General features: G+C 34.5%; 1 protein-coding gene across 1 annotated transcript in view; it reads right to left on the minus strand.

Moving 5' to 3' along the window:
• CNTN5 (contactin 5) overlaps positions 1 to 20,257 on the minus strand; it is a 591,619-nt gene that overhangs the window by 139,484 nt on the left and 431,878 nt on the right. The window contains exons 7-8 of the mRNA XM_085216325.1: positions 17,037 to 17,240; positions 7,900 to 8,002 (exon numbers count right to left, since the gene is read on the minus strand). Coding sequence (XP_085072451.1) covers positions 7,900 to 8,002; positions 17,037 to 17,240 — 307 coding nt within the window. The remainder of the gene's footprint in view (positions 1 to 7,899; positions 8,003 to 17,036; positions 17,241 to 20,257) is intronic.

A 20,257-nucleotide genomic window follows, 5' to 3' on the forward strand; every position in this document is an offset into this window, starting at 1 on the left:
CAATAATTTCTGGGTGTGATCATCCAACCAATTCCATATCCAGTGAATGGTCCACCCATCAGATACATTTTTCTCCAACTTGGCTACTAGCATGTCAGGTGGGACAGTGTCAAATGCTTTGCAGAAGTCCAGGTAAATTACATCAGTTGTTCTTCCTTTATCCAATGACACTGTAACTTCATCATAAAAGGCCAACAAGTTTGTCAGGCATGACTTGCTCTTGGTGAAGCCATGTTGCTTACCACCAGTCACCTCATCTTTATTTTCCATGTGCCTTAATGAGGCCTTCAGGAGGATCTTCTCCATGACTTTGCCAGACATAGAGGTGAGACTGACTGGCGTGCAGTTCCCTGGATCTTCTTTTTTCCCATTCTTGAAAATGGGGGTAATATTTCCCCTTCTCCTGTCAGTGGGAACTTTACCAGACTGCCATGTTTCAAATATGATGCATAGTGGCTTGGCAACTTCCTCCGCCAGTTCCCTCAGAATGGAAAGACCTTATTGCACCTTCAGGTTCTTTAGATGGTCTCAAACCTGATCTTCATTTACAACGGGCAGGTCTTCCTTCTCCCAGTTCTCACCTACACTTTCTGCAACTTGGGTGGTACAGCTAGAGCCTCAGTGAAGACTGAGACAAAGAAGTCATTGAGCACCTCAGCTTTTTCTGTATCCCTTGTGACCTTGTCTCCAGTTTCCTCCTGGAGAGGGTCCACATCCTTCCTAGCTGTCATGGTTTTATAATTTTGGATTGGTATTCCACATTATGTCATCATGTAGTGTACTGGGAGTTGAAGAATTAACGCTGCAGTTCTGTGGATTGTCAATAGTTCCAGTTACCGGTATCAGAAGAGAAAAATGAACTACTGCTCCCAGAAGACTTCATTATTCTGTTTCCGTTTTTCAGTCAGGGGAAGATAAAACCGACCGGGAGTCATGAGACTGGCTCTCTTTTTGTTTGCTTTGTTCTGTATGCTCCTTGGCCATCTTGCATACAGCATTAGAGTAAGGTCTTCTCTTTCAAACACTCCCTCATTTTATTTTATTTATTTGCTTCAGTTTCAACTATATTGTATTATATTGTGTTGTCTCATGTTCCACTATTATATTTATTAAGTTTTTGCCTAGCATAGGTGTTTTATTCACCTAGGCCCATCTCTCTGCCTTTTCCCTTCCCTCCACCTCCTTTGCCAGAGTGTAAATCCGTGGATCCCTTCACGCCCTGTTGGGGAACTAGGCCAAACCACTAGCTTTCCTTTAGTTATTTCTTCCCAGGTGTAAGACTCTTCACTTGCTCTTGCTAAACCTCATCAGGTTCCTTAGAATATTGATATACCTGTAGAATTTCTTCTTGTTCCCCTTTATGTTCTGATTAGATTTAATTATATCTGGATTTTAGCTTCCCTAATTTGATCCCTGGCTGCTTGGGAAACTTCTTTGTAGACCTCCCAAGTAACCCGTTCCTCCTCCCACTTCCTACAGGCTTTCTTTTTGCTCTGGGGAGACATTATTTTTGCCTTTCAGGAAATAAAGATGGATTATAAGAAAGATATAGAAATACATTTTATAAGGGCTTTAGTGGCAGGAAAAAAAAAAAAAAAGGTAATTGTTTTAAACTGAAAGAGGGTAGATTTATATTGGATATAGGGAACAAATTTTTCATAATGAGAATATTGAGGAACAGGAACAGTTTACCCAGGAAAGTTGAGATGTTCCTCTGCTGGGAACGGTCAAGGCCAAGTTGGATGTGGCTTTGAGCAGCCTGATCTATTGAAAGATGTCCCTGTCCATGGCAGGGATGAGTGGAACCAGATGCTCATTAAATTCTCTTCCAACCCAAACCATTCTATAACCATGATATTATGATTCTATGGTTCTGTAAATATTCGCCTGCTGTTTTGCACCTTGACACTTCACTCATTTCAGTGTCATTGGTACATGACCTAATGTAGAATCACTGAATCGTTAAGTTTGGGAAAGACCACTGAGTTCATCAAGTCCAGCCATCTGTCCATCCACCGTCATGGCCACTAAATCTCAGGCTACATCTACAGCTTTCTTGAACATTTCCAGGAACAGCGACTCCACCACTTCCCTGGCCAGCCTGTTCCAATGCATTACCACTCTTTATGAGAAGAAATTTCTCCTAACATAGAATCACCAAGGTTGGAAAAGACCTAAAAGATCATCCAACCTGGACCTCCTAGAGAAACCTGAGGCAGTCACCTTTTGTCCTATTGCTAGTTACCTGGGTTAGCAGAGAATTACTTAAAGTTTGTTTTAAACTGAGAAAAGTATATCAAGTTTGTTGTTCCTCAGCATAGTGCGTGGGCTGAAGTGGAAGGTTGCATATTGAAGAGTTTTATGTTAGAAAAAAAATGGCCTTGGAACGGAAATTCCCGTGAGAGTTTTTGTAATACTACATCAGTGTGAAGAGGTCAGCTCACAAGAAGATCTCTTCTGCTTCTCTTGACAGTTTAAAGTGAGAGATGTTTTCTGCTGGATCTGAACCTACAAAGAGCCTTTTTATCTACAGATAAGATATGATGCCAGTTCCACAGCATTCTTTGTTAGTAAAAATAAGGTCTTACTGTATCTGTCTAGATCAGACAACAAAAAGGTTAAAGCCAGGGAGATGTATATGAAAGTCCTAGAACATAGTTTTAACTTTTGATGGATGTCAAGGGAAGGACAAATTTTACAGATGTGATTAGAAGAGAGGGTTAAGTTTTATCCTATGCAATTAAGAAAAACAGAGGGTAATATGTAATATTTTATTCAACTATGTTGAAAGACCAGGTAGATAACTGCAAGTACAGCAGAGAATTGTGCAGCCTGGATCTGTGACTCGTTATTGTAGGATAATTTTCTATTAATTTTGTGGTTCTGTATGAAATCACATATGGCTAAGTTCAAGAAAATAAAGGAACAAAATAATATAAAACCTTTGACCAAATATTACTATATTGCCTTTTCTGAAATCGTTATCATCCTTTTTGTCATCCTCACTGCACAGCTAAATGCTAGCCAAACCTCACAGAAACATCTATTTATCATGTAAACTAGCAAAATGTATCTTTTTATACCTACAGAAAGTTGAGGAAAAAAAATAAAATTCCGTATTCCATGGATTTAAAACTGTAATATGTTTACAAATCAGAATTTATTCAAAGAGTTCATTATCTCTAGGGAATATTTTAGAACATCTCCTGAAATATAATTTACAAAATTTCATTTGATTCTGTGATTTAAAAATATATAATGTTACCTCTTCTTTATCTCATTTAAAGAGCAAGATTTAAAACCAGACTGAGTTCTTGCAGGCCACATTACGGGTGGGGTGATTGTTTATGGTTGGCAATAAATCTCTTCAAAAGAGTGTTTATAATATAATTATTAATGCAAAGTGAGCTGTAACACCAGAACAATAGTTTTATCACAACAGCCTCATCATTATAGAAGTAATAAAAGTAAGTCAATATCTCTTTAATTCCTATCTTTAACTGCGATTATTTTGCAATAAAGGCATAGACTATATTTGTAAGGTGAACTAAACTAGCATTTATAAATTATATTGATATACTATAGAGATGTTCCTATTGCATAAAAATAACACAAAATGAAACCTTCTGTCAAAATATAGAAAAACAATCGTATGAAGTGTAAGAAAAAATGACTGTCAGAACACTTATCTTTTGACTCTTGTGATTAAAATCTGTCTGATGATCTATGTGGTTAAAAAACAAGCATAACTTTAAAAAAAAAAAAGGATACATATATATATATATCATTAAAACATTAATTCTATTTTTAAAGCAAAGATTGAAACTTTAGCAAGTATGGCTATAGACCACATTCTCTAATTTGTTCTAGTGAGAAATAAAATATGATTACTCACTCAAAACTGGCTTTAGGCACAGAATCACAGAATCACAGGCACCACCATAATAAAAATATATATTTTATTTCCTTGCTGTAACCAGAAAACCAGTGAGGTTTATATAGACAACGAAGTAAAAACAGCAGTATAGTATGCTGCATTGCAACATACAATGAGAAAAAGATTGAACTGTGAAGGTCATGTAATGTGATGCAACTTGGTTTTAAAATATGTCTGTGTGGAAAAGTATGTTTAGAAAAATTGTTTGAAATGGAAAGCAGAAGTCAATCTAGAGCTATATATCTGAAACAAAGGAAAAAAGAGCAGGATTGTACTAACGCTTCCTTTTTCTTGAGCTGCTTTCCTCTGAAGGCACAACTGTTTGGTTGTTGGAAAGGAGTGTATTTAAAACTTGGACAGAGTCCTGTATCATTGTCTGAACTATTTATAAAATTTATTTCCATTTACTGTTGCTTTTAAGACCCATGTAAAAATAAATTGAAAGTACTTCTGAGATAAATATTCTCCAAAGTCATAAAGTGTTAAAATGAAGAGTGTTGTGACTGAAATCATTGCAAGTATGTTGTCAGGTAGTTCTTATGAAAAGTTAAAAAAATGTTAGTCCTTTATTATTGTATGAGTTTATTTTTCTGAATTTTTCTTTGCAAAAAATATGATTGTCTGTTACACTAGCAAAGAAACCCAAATTCAAATGATCCTAGTTAATATGACATAATTTAATGGGTGACAAAAAACATATATATGTGCTCCGCGTACAGGTATGTTAAAATATAGAAGTAATCAAAACACAAGTCTTTGTGTGGGTATAAGAGTAAATCTAGTTGTAAGAAACAGAAAATTGTAATAAACGTAGATCATCATAAAAACCCAAGACAAAACTCTAAAGATAGCTAATTGCAAAATGCATTTTGATGTATGTTACATATATATATTTATTTTGAATTCTTCTGTTTGTTATATCTCTATAATGGATAAATGCAGCAATTTCTTTGCCAATTATTGTTGATCATTATAAGCAACATTATGTCATTCAAACAACATCATTTAGATGTATTTTATTCCTGTATTATTTTGAATTCTTTAGAACCTACAAAATCTATTTATCTCTGACATTCACAACACAATATTTTCTCTTGCAACTGAACAAGCAGCATATTGCTTAGGTCAAAATAAAACCCTTCTTGGAGAATTTCTACCTGTTAAGCAATTTAGTTTGACAAAAGCTGCACAGCTCCAATTTGTTCAGGTTATACAGCCCAGATCCAATTTACTTAATTTCCACAGTCATAGTGACTGGCAGTTCTAAATAAACACTATTAATAAATCATTAATCTGTAACTAGGCTCTTTCTGGAATGTTTTCAGATGCCTGGAAGTCTTGCTGGAATGTCTGTCATACTCACAATTACATGCATACGAGGAGAGCAATGTTTGAGACTGCTAAATTAAAGCAAAAGAAAAACAGCAGCACATTGGTTTTGAGACTTCAAATCTCAACATGTTAAATAAAGAGCTAATTAGATGCTGATTCAGCTTGGTAATGGGCACCTGTGGCAGCAGAACAAGAAAAAATTTATACAGGCTATCAAAAATAAAAGATAGAAAAAAAATGAAAGTGATGAAAATGAACAGGGAACCATATAAGAAGATAAGGAGTATGTATGTTAAAAATAGTTGCCCATTGCAATAGCAGCAAATGGGATCAACTTATTAGATAACCTAATTAGATAAATTTCCTGATGGATCAGGTATTCTGTTTTTTTTTTTTTGTTTGTTTGTTTGTTTTTGTTTGTTTGTTTGCTTGTTAAATTTTAGTGCCAAATATGAACCCGGAAATAAACTAATTGAAACCTTTCCTGTCAACCATCACCTTCCGTATGTGGTGATTTGAAAGACTGAGTCTTTTTGAGAGAGTTTACTAAATCTCAAGGTGCTGATGACGGAAAGTATTAGCACTTCCTTTTCTTGCCTACAAGATGTTTTATGCTTGGTCTTGACAACATTTGGTGAACATCCTCTTCACTGGAAAGTGACAATTGACTAGGAATCTGCCTGCAATTGCAATTTAATTCCAACAAGAGGAAGAAAATGAAACTAATATGTTGGTTACTGCTCCAGCCATAGCCAGGAGTCTAAAAGAGACTTGTTTCCAATATTAACCTGGCAGAAAAGTAGTTAGCATTGCTGACAGGAGGAAGCCTGGAGCAACCTGCCTATACAATCAGCTATTCTCCTCATGTAATCTAGTATCTCTGTAAATCTCTCCATTTATTGGTTTTCTGTTCTCTCTCATGTACCCCTTTCCTTGCTTTTACTGTACAAAAACATAAAAATTGTGTTTTACTTCACAGAAGTTCTCCCCACACATTTTTTTTTGAAGCTCCTACTCACATTTTGGTGGAACATGAATCTACAAAAACCAGCCACTGCTTGATGGTTCCCTGCATGCCTCCTAAATTTTGTTTGGACTGATTGAGCACTGTCCTGTCTTTCACTTTAAGGTCATTGGGCCTAAATAGATACAATTAAAATGATATTCCTCTGCAATTGTTTATGAATATTTTCTGTTGATGTAGTCTCCAAGGTTGACTTGGATGTTGATCAAATGATTTTGGATTGCCAGCAGAAACAGGCACAAAGGAAAGCAAATTTAAGACAAATCTCATCCAGCTATTAAATATAAAGTGTTAAGGGAAAACCTGAGCCAAATCAACCAATCATCAAAGCAACAACAACAAAAAGTAATAAAAATGACATGAATGTCAAAATAGCTATAAAAAACATAAAAAGGTCGTCTCAGGTGATGAAGATAGGCTTCAACAGATTGTTCTAGAAAACCACATTTACCAAGCAGTGTGGAGTGATGATCTTCAGGAAATTACGCTATTGCTTTAAAATTCCTTTCCTCTGGAATTTATTTCGTACTTAGGTGGACAAAAAAGAAGAGCATATGGAACCCCTGACATGACCTGAGACCAATTGTGAAATTCCACCATAAATGGTACAAAGTAAAAACCTCCCATTGTTTCTTAATTTAAGCCAGTCCATGAGGAATCTGTATGTGCCTTTATAAGCCATGAACTTGAAAACCAGGCAGGATAAGTGATATTGAGCTGTATGACCAGGGAAAATATGAGCAAAAACAGCATCACTGCAAAAACGAACTGAATGGTGTTCAATACTGTGTGATTTCACTCACACATTTGACACACACCTCTTGTAATTTTAAGGGATACATTTTTGAAAAAGAAAATCTTTTGTGTTTTTTTACATATCCATAATTTTCAATTATGAATTTTCAATTATGGAACATGTTTTTTAATATATATACAAAGACAACAATATTCTCTTTGAGTCACTCAAATTACTGTTTAGATCTGCCTGAATGTATACTATCCTTGCCACACTCTTTACAATGAAAATAATAGTAATTGTCACAACAAAATCAAAAAGTTATCAGTTTCTCACCTAGATATGTATACAAAATACATATTCTCTAGTAGAGCCATTAGCTCAGGTAGAAATGAGAGACCTTCAGTTTCTACAAAGTATGGTAGGAAATGCTCAGATCATTGTGCTATTATCTTCATAAACAACAACAATAAAAAACCAAAAACAAACAAAAAAAAACAACAACTGTATTTTGAAAAAAAAAAAAAAGATAATCTCTTTTATTTTCCAATTATGATATTTTGGCAGAACAAATGGAATTTATTGATTAAAACGTTATCACAATAAATAAAAGCATGAGTGTGGTAAAATTTTCAACACAAAAACTGTTCTCTTTTTCTTTGTGAGAACACTACTTTTCATTTTGACAGTCTTTTAAATTGAACGAATTACTGTCCACAGAAATGGTTGGGTAGGGAATTCATAATTAGTTTAAGCGTGCAGAAAGGGATGTCTGTGAAAATGCAATACAACAAAATAATGGGACAACAAATTAGACATGTCACATCTTAATAAACAATCATGTCTAATTATGAAATAATCTGGACTTACTTGCCAAGTGCAAAACATTCCATCTTAACAGTTGTTCCCCTTGCTGCTGTAACTGTGTAAGGAAAATGAACTTCAATTTTTGGTTCATACTCCCCCATCACACCTGGAAAATAAGAAATGTTTAAAATGAAATATCACCAGTTTTCCATATATTGACATATCATATATATATCAGAAAAAATGCTGTGGCTTACTTTCTGAACACGTCCAACAGTAAAGCTAATAACTGACATAAATAGCCCAATTTATAGAATCACAGAATCATATAATAGCTTGGGTTGTAAAGGACAATACAGAAATATAAGATGGAAAAATTATGCAGTTCCAATCCCTCCCATAGGTTGCTTGCTCTCCACCAGCTCAGACTGCCCAGGCCCCATTCAACCTGGCTTTGAGCACCTCCAGGGATGGGGCACCACAGCTCTCTAGGCAGTCTGTGCCAGTGCCTCATCTGATATGCTCTGTTCAGATCCAGTATATATTTTAAAATGTTCTTCAGGGCCACTAGCAACACTTCAATAAGTTTTGAGAAAAAGGATTACTTTCCTCAGACATATATTAATATTTACATTTTGAAAGATTAATGAAGGATGAGAATTTTCCTAGACCAAAGCTTTATTTACCAGTGCAATGACAATTATAAAAATGAAACCTACATATCATATCATATTGCACTCAACCAAGGACCTTCCAAGATCAGGAAAAAAACCTCCAACGCATTTGTGTAAAACCATCTGTGTAGAGAGACACAAATACAGACATGCAGAGTGACAAAAAGTTCAATTATTTAATTTTCAACAGCCTCTTTAATTCTGGAAATGATTAATCGGGACAACACACTTTATACATGTTAAACAAAACTGGGAAATCATTTTTGGTTAGGAAAGATATAAACATTGACATCAGCAGAGATATCTGGAATTTAGTATGGAGTGACTGATAGTAGGATTGCAAGAAATGAATAGGAGAAGGAGACAGTTTACATATGGCAAGGTGTGTAGTTTGTATTTGACGTGACTGAGAGAAAAATGTCACAGTGTGAATGAAAGAAGAATATGCTAACAACTTGTGCTTGGTTAGAAAGAGGATGAGCTATCAGGATAAGCAGTAAAGCTTACATTAAAAAGAATGAGAATTAGATTTGTGGATTAGAAAACTGGATAGAATCTGAGTTGTGGATACACTGGCAGCAAGACAAATCTGGTCTAAATCTACAAAAATCATTCAAGATTTTCCAAAGAAATTCCAGTGTACAAACAAACAAGACTTTAAGAGAAAAAAGAAATGAGAAGGAGATCTCTTATGCAAGAAAAAATAAAGGAAGAATCATAAGGATGCACATGAAAGCAGTGGAATATAGAATCTGCAACTGAGAGAAAACCAGCTTGAGAGATAGGCAAAAAATTAACCTACAAGCTAGAAGGATTAAAAAAAAAAAAAAAAAAAAAGCTGAATGGTTAACTGTGTAATTATAGTCCTTCAGATGTTTCTTATGAAACTGAGGATTTTCCATCAGGTCTGTGCTCTATTAGTGCTGTCATCCCACAGGCTCCCACAGGTTACTTTTGTGAGGGCTTTTTTTCAGAAATGTTGGGTCTGTTCTCTCATTTACCAGTGCAAGACAACAATGAAGTTCTACAGATTGTTACATATTTCTGCATTACATGATTTAAAAAGCCTTCAATTTTCCCCCTTGAAAAGTTCTGTTAAACTTTGTCATGATTTCTCAAATCAGTATAGAATTATCAGTGAAAATCATCAAGAATAACATTCAACTAGTATAAAACTAAGTGGTTATAGTATTTATCTGTGTAATGGGACATGCAGATTTCCTCTTTTCATTAGTTACTATTAAGTGCCTTTTTCATTCACTGAGTGAAGAGTATTTTTTTTTTTTTTTTGCCCAAGTGGAAAAACTAACAAACAACAGAGATTTTATAGCTAGGAAGCATTAGGATGAGCCTGTAATCTCCGGTTAAAGACTTCATCTTGTTTTCTGAAAATATATTTTAGATCAGCTTTCTCTTGTTTTCATACAAAAACGACTGCTTACAGGGGTTGATAGTGATAGGACAAGGTGGAATGATCTTAAACTGAGACGGGGAGGTTTAGATTAGATATTAGGAGGAAATTTTACACATAGAGGGTGGTGACACACTGGAACAGGTTGCCCAAGAAGGCTGTGGATGCCCCATCCCTGGAGGCATTCAAGGCCAGGCTGGATGTGGCCCTGGGCAGCCTGGTCTAATGGTTGGCAAGCCTGTACATAGTAGGAAGGTTGAAACTAGCTGATCTTTGAGATTTTTTTCAACCCAGGCCACTCTATGATTCTATGATATGATTCTATGAAATAACAATATCTTTCTTTCCATCTGAAAATGCAAATAGATCCAAATGTATAAGCATTTAAACATGTCTTTAAGAGCTAAGTTAGTTCAGCTAGAAAGTTTAAATGTATCAAATCAAAACAATGTTATTTCATTACATGGACCTAAATACTGGTAGATCATAACATGGATTTAATGGTAGATTTAGTTTAAAAAAAAAAAAAAAAAGCAAACACATAGTTATGCAAGTATTAGATACAGTAACAATTATGACCTATTTTCCTAAAAGTCATGATTAAATCAATGGCTTGACAAAGTTTAATGAGCTCTTAAAGAAATACTGAGCCTTGTACAAGAAGGCAAATTCTGAGGCATGTCATTAAAGGTTAAAAGATTTTGATACATGTTTTTTCTTTTGAAGAGAAAAAAGGAAATTAAACTTTGTGCCTTGGGTATTCAAATAGAGTCAGGATATCAGCCAAATTTAGGCAATTAACATTTTCTCTAGCCTGAACTGAAATCATTCCTACCCTAATCTGTCATTAAAAAATTGTCCCCACTGTCTCATACTATAGCAATAATTTTCATCATTTAATTATACTCCTTGTGATTTTACAATTTCTTTCCTTTTTCTTTTCTTTTCCTTATTTTTCTTTTTTTTTTTTTTTTTTTGGTTTATATATATATATATACATATACATATATATATATATATATGAATGAGTGTTGGGTGGTTTAATCAGTGCCTGGCATGACGATGGCTCCTGATAGGATCCACCTAGGTCACTGGAGAAAATAAGAATTCTGGCTCAGAATCTGTTTAGGCAGTCTTTAAGGTCCATTCCTCCTCGAACCATCCTATGATTCCATGATTCTACTAATTGCACTTTTAAAATATATTTTCTCTCATACAGAATCCACACTAATTAGTCTGTAGATCCTTGGATACTCCTTAAGTTCTGTTTAAAAATCTACACTGTTTTTAAGGCCACTTTGAAAAGCTGCAGCCAAGAAAACAAAAATTGTACATCCCAGTAATAGTGATTTATTATTATTGTTTAAAATGACTGTATTTCTTCTAAAACTTCTTCTAAAACTTCAGCCATGGAAACCTCAAGTTGTCTTGTGGTAACCGCTGCTTAAAATAATTCATAGAGCTTGTATGATGGAGTCATATACTTTTTTAGAGTGTACTTTATTATATATGACCTCTGCCATCTGTTGATTATACAGACAAGCTGAGAGGTTTTGTGTCTTGATGATTTTTTTAAAAAGTTTTATTCTAAGACTTTGTTTCCGAAAATAATTATGTTAAATTGTCTTATGCTATTAAATATGAACACATCTGAGGGATATCATGATCTTTAAAATCTTATGTTTTTAACTTATTATTATTTATAATCTTTATTAGGTGAAATATTTTCAAGTACTAAATGCTCTTTGCAAGTCATTATTTCAGCATTTCACATTCCTAATGAAATGCTGATGTAATATTTTGTACCATGTTTTGTTCTTTTGGGGTTTTGTTCCATTAGCACGAAACATGCCTGCAGAGACTGGCAGAAAATGTAGAGAAATTACGAAGTGATTATCTATAAGACATCAATGCTCTTTGTAAAAATTAGGAAACAAAAGTCTATTATTGCAAAGGGATATTTTTTATCCTAATTATTTACAATCTTTGAGACCAAAGAGGTCATCATATTTACATAAACTTCAAGGGAATTATTAAGGTCTTACGTTTCCATGTTACACTATTATTGTTTTGCTGTGACTATAATGCCTTCAGGCTGCTTATCTTTCTGTTTTGGTCACTGTCAGTCAGTATTAAAACAATCATCATTTTCTTTTTCTTAAGATCTTTGTTACTTTGCATCAGGCACTAAAAGAAACTTGAATTTTTAGGAAATACTGAGACCTTCAGCTATGTTAACTAGAATGGATCTGCCAGACATACACATGATGTTTGGGTATGGCCATAAAAAATTTTGTCTCTCATTTTTTAGTTTCAGCTATCAAGCACAAAATACTGCAATAAATAAAATTGATCAACACAGAATAAAAATGCAATGTAGGATCACAGAGATCATGTGATCTCCTAAGTTCTACTGAAAGGTGAGACGGGCCCCATAAGTGAAAGTAAAAAGGTAAGAAGGCTTCACAATGACTGAGAATAAGGGGGCTGAAGGGGAACAGTTAGTTTGTAGAAGCAAGAACGTAGAGCTTGTTAGAAAATTAGGGATGGCAGACACTGTGACCGGGATAGTGAGGGGGATGAAGGCCATAAAATAAGAGTTTGAGAACAGCCCCAGGACATTTGGCAGGGAGGTGATTAGATGTCCACAGGGTAAGAAGAAATTGGTTTGGGGGCATGCCCCCCAAAAAGGTCAGAAGTTTACAGTGAAAACGGTCAGAAGCCTTCACAAGGAAGACGACAAATCTTCATCCCACGACCCATTACGCACACGCAAGAGGGGAGGGTCTGCATGCTAGTGAACTCTCGGCGATGTAATGAATATGTATCCAAATTCCGGGAAAACTATTGATTATGTATTAGTTCTGCCTACATCTGTAGCACGATTTTTCCAGATGGTGCACCTGGTGTCCGCGCAGCACTGAATAAACCGTACCTGCTTTATAACTGCTTTATGGTTATAGAGTTTGATTCCGCACGTCACTACCTTCCCATGAAACTACCTCCTTTCTGACAATCTCGCACCCCCAATCTTCCTAGAGATGACCCCAACATTTCAGTATTCCTCAGACTGATTGTAAATAAATCTTATTCCTTATTTTGTGACAAGTTTTCTTCCTTGTGTTTCCACATCTCTAGGTCTCTGCCTTATCAGTGTGTGTGGGACTGAAAACTGTCCACATTGTTGTCCACTCAGAGTCTTCCCTAGCCAGGTAAAGTTGAACTGAAACACCAATGACTTTTCTATGATATCTAGGATCACTGAAAACAGAAATTGTAAAAACCTTATATAATGAAAAATCTACATAAAATGAATTTTAATTTGTATTGGTTGCTCTGACTTAGATGCAAATCTTTGAGTTGAGTTCAAATTTTTGCTACCCAAATTGCCCTATGCACCACTGGATGTAGTGTTGTCTGCATCAAACAGAAGAGATGACATAATTCATTAAATCACAGTAATTTGATAAATATTGATTGTAAGGTGTTCACATTCCACATGAACAGATGAAGTAGAATTGAAAACATTTACAGGTATTCACATAGCTAGAACAGTTTACATTATCCCCTGTAGGACATTTAATGGAAATGGAAAAAGGAATAAAATATTAAGATTTGTTTCTCATTGTCAGTCTTTTCTATAGCTAATCACAACTGAACAACTACAGATAGGAGGATATCAATCAATCAATCATTACTACTTCAGAAAGGACTGCTCTGCCTTTTTGTTTTTCCTTCCCATCCATGACTTTGCAGAGAAATTCTGAGTTAATAACTCTATCCATACAAAAATATTTTTTTTATTTCATGGGAAAAAAAATCAAACTGCTGAGAAATCATCACATATCACTTTACTTCTGCTTTGTAGATGCTAATGCTTCTATTCCATTAATCTTCCAGGTACTAACTACACTCTTGAAGCTCCCAGAGCATAAACTTCCATAATGGTCCCTTAAATCCTTTCAGCTAAAATGATTTGGGTTTCTTTAAAACTGCTTAAGTAATAGCTCTTTAACTTCAGAAACCTACTTTGAATCAAGCAAGTTAGAAGGTACAGTTTAATAAACGACTGATAAGCTTTTAAGGCAGTAGTTACTGAAGAATATAAGATTCCTGACTTAAACATCATTAGATTGCTAGAGAGAAAACAAAATCCAAAGATTTCCTACACTCAGAAGAAAGGTTAGGCACAGATTTATTCTTGCCATTATTTTATTAGCAAAAGATATACATTCCACTGCTCAGTGGTTAAGAGTATTTGCTTAAGAACTTTGAGTGAAGTTCCTGATCTCAGTCAGATGGCGTAGGAGTGTTAATGCTACATAGTATTCTAATTGCAAAATTATTAGTAATTTTTACTTTTTTGGATAATCTTGTCAATTTCTGAGAAATCTCCTGAGCTTGTCCCAGCATGTTACAAATTTTAAATAATTTTACAACTCAGAATACGAGTTTCTTACTGTATTGTAATTCTAACTTGTTTAGTGAATCTTTATAAAGAACCAAAAAGATTTTGATTGAGAAACTAATTTCTGTAGCAATGAGTCTCTCCTTGAGAGTCATCATGAAAAAAATAAAAGACTAATGAAAGCCAAGGAAGTTTCTACATCCTTGCAGAGTTTGACAGAAAGCCTTAAAATTATTCTCTTTCTTCCTCATAGATACATAGGGACAAATGATAACATAGGAGTATTTTTGTGAAAGGATTTCCATTCCCCTGAGTACAGGTATATATCTGTTTTTAATATATGTTTATATATATAAAAAAATAAATTACAAATATATCAAGTAGAATATTTTTGAGTTGATGAATACATATGTTAAGATATTAGAGAACATTTAATTTTTTTATTTATACAATGCCATTTGTAAAAACTATTTTAAACCACAAAATCTTCTGTAGTTTCTGACAAATGTGCTGACTGAATAGGATGCCAGTTGGGATCCCAGCTGCTAGAATTCAGAATGCTATGATTTTTGCACTAAAGTAAATATTTGAAAAGCTGAATGTAATTAATTTCATTTGGATATTCTAAACCTTAAAAAAATATTACAACCGAATTCAGCAACATAGTGACAAATAAATTTTCAGATAGATGCATATTTTCTTTAATGTCATTTTATTTCCAACTTTCTTATTATAGTCTACCAGCAAATACTTAGGAACTCTATTAAAGGAGACTTTTCAGAATTTCCAGTAGGTAAAAAGGCATGAAAGTCTGGTAGGAATGCATGCATGTGAAAAAATAAATTGGGAAATTGTTCAGAAGCAGTTCACCTAAGCACAAACACTTCCCTGATATTCCAGCACAGGTCAGAAGGTTGTATTATCACAATTGTATGACAGTCACCAGTGAAACACAAATTAGTTTGAGGCTGGTATATACTACTCATTTGACATTTAAGGAAATTTGCATCATTTCATTTCCTAGCTCAGTGAAGCCAACTACATTCTTTATCTTTGTTTACTCTCCCCACTTCTTCTGTTGTGTGACCATAGAGTAGATTATGGATAACTAATCACAGAAACACAGAATAGTTGAATTATTTGTTGAATCCATTGAATCACTGCACACAAAAAGAACATGAAAAAAATCTTATATGTAAGCAATAGAGCAATATACAAATAATAAATATGACAATATGTCATAATTTGAACTGATTAAAAATAATTTTGCTGATTTTGTATTATTAGTTTCATGTTCAAAGGAGTAATAGTGAAGAGATCAGACTTGCTTTGTTCATTTGGTAAAACTAAACAACTACAATGCAATAATTAGCATAAGTACTGTATAAAATAAAAATTGAAAGTAAGAAATGATGCAGTAAAACGCAGTTTTTTTCTTTCAGAAACTGCACATTCAGCAGACAGAGCTTTCAATCTGCTTACAATGAATAAAGATTAACTTAATTCCATTCTAATCAATGAACATACTTTTTTGTTTAGTCTGTAAAATTAAATCATTTCTGCTTATGTCCAGTCTTTATAATGTTTCTACAGCACAGGAATAGTCTTAGTGCTCGATACATTTATAAGAAAAACAAAAGCCTCAGATTCTCTTTCTCTCTCTGATTTATATAAATGTGAATTCATTTATCATGAGTTGCTGGAATGAATTTCTGAAGAACCAGAATTCATCCTGGAAAAAAATATAGGCACTTATGGAATTATTAACATTTATTCTCAAAAGTAACATTATTTTGATGGAAAACAAAAAATAAATATAAATGCTCTATTTGCAAACAAACAAAAAAATAATATTCTCTATAGGGAGCTATATAAATAGAGTTACACATAGCTTATATTGAGATGTTGTGCTGCCTCATAGGGAATGTTATTGGAAGGTGTTTTCCCTTGAATTTTGGAAATGACTGAGTTACTCCAACTTCAAGGCTAGTTTTGGAAAATAATGTTTAGGTACTTCATTGCAGAGAAAAAAAAAAAAAAAAACCTACTGCAGTGACATGCCTTCATGGAATTCTAAAGCATCTGAGTAGCTAACTATCTTTGCAATCAACTCTATTGTGATGTTCCTGATGGTCCTTAATCAATGCAGTGAATTGGACCCTGGAAGGGTAACAAGACTTCAGAACGTCAAGTAATGTTTTAAGCATTAGAGTCTGTTCAGTTTGTACCAGCCGAGATGCATCCTATTTCTCTTTGCATCCAGCTGGACTGTAAGGGCAGAGGTTTCCTTTATGTTCTCTGCTATATTTGCCCGTGTCCTGTGGATATCTCAGGTGCCTAAGGGCATCAAAACATGACAGTAGTCACTTGCATTTGGCAGTAGTATGGAGCCCTACAGAACCAAACATTTGTGAGAAAGGAATTTTTTTCTGTGTCAGTGATAAAGCATAAGAATAGCAAAAAGGAGTAAGAGTTTCAAACAAAATACTTCAGGAGGTGTCAGACTGCACATGACTTCAGAGATCTAAATAGCTCCACAACTATAAGATGTTTTAAAAGACTGTCTTCATGGACACCTTTTTCTTCCTGGTCTCAGAAGTACTTACATGCTCATATTGAAAATAAAAACAAACAAATAATCATGGTTCTTGCATTAGCTAAACAATTTTTGCTTCCATGTAGTACCCAGCAACAACATCTTTCTTACCATCATTCCTCAGTGTCAAAGGTGTAGGAGGACTCAAAACTCTGGCATTTGTCACTGTGTTTTTTACCAGACATATATAGCTGCCAACATCTGATTTTTGCACCTTGGAGATGTAGAGATTGCCTGTCTCCTGGGAGATGAAGCGTCTGCTATCTTCTGCCACAAAAGATGGGAACTCATTAAACACCCAGCTATAGATGATCTCTAAAAGAAAAAAGAAAAATAAGAGAAAACTATAATGGAAACAATATTTTGCATTGCTATGATACACTAAAGGAAAGTTGATTACCTTTATTTAAATAATCTAAAAACAAAACAAGAGCTAAAACCTTTTAAGACTTTTGTTTGTTTGTTTTAGAAGTGACGATAATTTTTTTCATTCTTTCAAATAATTGAATTCATAAGTTTCCTGAGAGGACAGATTAAATTAAGAAGAAATAATTAAATTATTCAACATACTCAGATATCACCCATACAATATTAGACAATTCTCATTCCTAATTATTCAAGGCCAATCCAGAAATAACATATAAATAATTATTTTCTCCACTAGTTCAAATTTTCAATGAAATATAACACGATGCTTCCTATACAGCATGACTTTTTCGTATGTGCATATAAACAGCATTTATTCTCAACATCTGTTTTTAAATTCAGTAGTATCTAATAGCTCTTAAACCTTCTTTGCAGGTGGTATTATTTTATTACATTTCTGTTATCTTCTTTATCTGCTTATCTGAAGAATTTGAGGATCTTTCCTATATGATGCATAAATCCCTATAGTCAATCAATAATCCCTTAAATGAAAGATACCAAGTGCTTTTTCTCATAACCTGATGGATCAAAGACTAATCAAAGTGATTTATTTTAAAAATGATAATCAAAACCTGAGCCTTGGTTATAATTTTTATCCTTGGAATCATTCTGTACACCTGAGAAGTATATATTTTCCCCATTATACTTAAAGTAATTAAGAAAAAAAATTCTGCATGAAATTATATCATGATTTATTATAAGTCTAAATTCATAAAAGTCTTTGCGTTAGAAATATCAATAAAAATAATGAGATTCTGATTTAGCCCTTGCAGGGAATTATTCATATGAAATTCTACAAATTAGACTTGAAAGTCTTAACCAAATGTATACTTTTTCTACATGTTGTTCTCTTATTTTTCCACTTTAGCTTATTTTCACTTTCTAAAAAATTAATAAGTTCTTCACTATATACACAGCACTTATGAGACATTCTCTTCTGTAATCACTTGCTATGATAGTTTTTAAAGTTGTAACTCCAAGATTAGAAAGGTCAAGACTAGCTCAGGTATGTAAAATCCCTCCCTCTTCTTCAAGATGCAGGCTGCTCCTCTGCTACAGTAAGTTCCAAGTTTTTGGACATAAATATTGCAGGTGATTATAATCGGCGTTAGTAGCAATCTGAAGGTATTCACTACACATCTGCTGGTTGAGTTCTGTCATTCATTTTTTTTTCTGCTATGGCCAAAATGTTTTCATGACAGAAAGTTGACTGGAAAAAGGAAGAATCCAAGAGGTAACTGAAAACACTTCAAAATTTCAATTTTTCTTTGCATTTTTCTGTCAACGACAGACAAAGAACTAGTATAGCTGTTCATGGTGCAAAAGTCAGAAAATATATTGTAGCCATGTATCCAGATTGACTCTAACAGCGTCAAGAGCACTAGAAATTTCATTTGACAAGAAAGAATGGGAAAACATGAGTTTTTCAGCCAATATGAGCCAGCAGTGTAAGTCATATGTAGATGCAGGATATTCAGGTTTGGTTTCAAAGAAGTTCAATTCAGTTTTGAAGCCAGATGAAAATTTTCTCATTAAAAACTGATAGTGAAAATGCTATGTTAAAAGGCTAAACAAATTCATCACAAGGTTGGGGAAGACTTTTGCAAAACAGAGAACTGCAGATCTAATTACTATTCTGAGCAGTTACATGGGACCCTGAGGAATTTAGGGCTCACAGAGAGCTCTCTGAATGTTCAAAATTTCCTTTCTCTGCTGCTGCATTTAAGGCAAAATACTAATTAGCCAAAAATATTTCTGTCTTAAAATTTCATTGCTACATTTTGCTATGAAGTCTTATCTTGCAGAAATGATTTACGGTAGCATGAAATTCAACAAACTGATGATGAATATAAGAACTCAAGGAAAATGCACAGATTTTTAATTGAAGACACCTGTTACCAATTCAAGCAAAAAACAATCAGGCAGTCTCACTAGTTACTCTGGCTTAAAAGTAGTTCAGACTAAATATAAAGTTGTCATCATTCTAGGTTCAGTGGCAATTCCTATAAAATTTAGTACATTTGTACCCTAAAAATACACACAGTGTGAATTATTCATTAATTAATTAGAACTACTTCTAGGGAATGGATTTAGGCAATGATGTTTTGTACTTCCAATGAAATAAAAGACTTAGTTTTTGCTGATGCTGAGTCTGTAGGGATGCTGTCATTTTGTCAACTTCCAGATGATTTTTGCTTGTAAAAATGTGGTGAGTGAATGGGTACTGGAACAGGAGACTGAGAAAAACATCAAGGAATCAAGGATAGGATGGAAAGGATCTTAAAGATTATCCAGTTCTAACCACCCTTAAATGGTCAGAATTGTTAACCTCTAATTGAAGCACAGGGTCCCATTCAATCTAGCCTTGAATACCTCCATGGGGCACCCACCTCTTGCATGGACAACCTGATCCTATGACTCACCACTCTCTAAGTAAAGAATTTCTTCCTAAAATCTAACCTAAAACTCCACTTTTTTAAAACCATTAGTTTTAAACCATTCCCTCTTACCCTAGCACTATCTGGCTATGCAAAGTCTGTCTCCCTTCTGTTTACATTTTAAGTACTGTAAGGCTGCAATGAGATCCTCCCAGAGCCTACTCTTTTCAAGGCTTAACAAGCCCAGCTCCCTCAGCGTGTCTTCGTAGGAGAGGTACTCCAGTCCTCTGATCATATTAGTGGCCCTTCAACATCCCTCTTGTATTGAGGACCCCAGATCTGGATGCAGTACTCCAGATGGGGCCTCATGAGGGCAGAGTAGAGGGGGACAATCACCCCCCTCATCCTTCTGGCCACCCCTCTTTCGAAGCAGATCAGGTCTTCCAGAGTGCAAGGGCACACTTTGGCTCATGTCCAGCTTTTCAGTCATCAGGACCCCTAAGTCCTTCTCAGCAGAACTACTTCTCA

This window comes from Meleagris gallopavo, chromosome 1 (assembly GCF_905368555.1).
Source record: "Meleagris gallopavo chromosome 1, MGAL_WU_HG_1.1, whole genome shotgun sequence".
Lineage (NCBI taxonomy): Eukaryota > Metazoa > Chordata > Aves > Galliformes > Phasianidae > Meleagris > Meleagris gallopavo.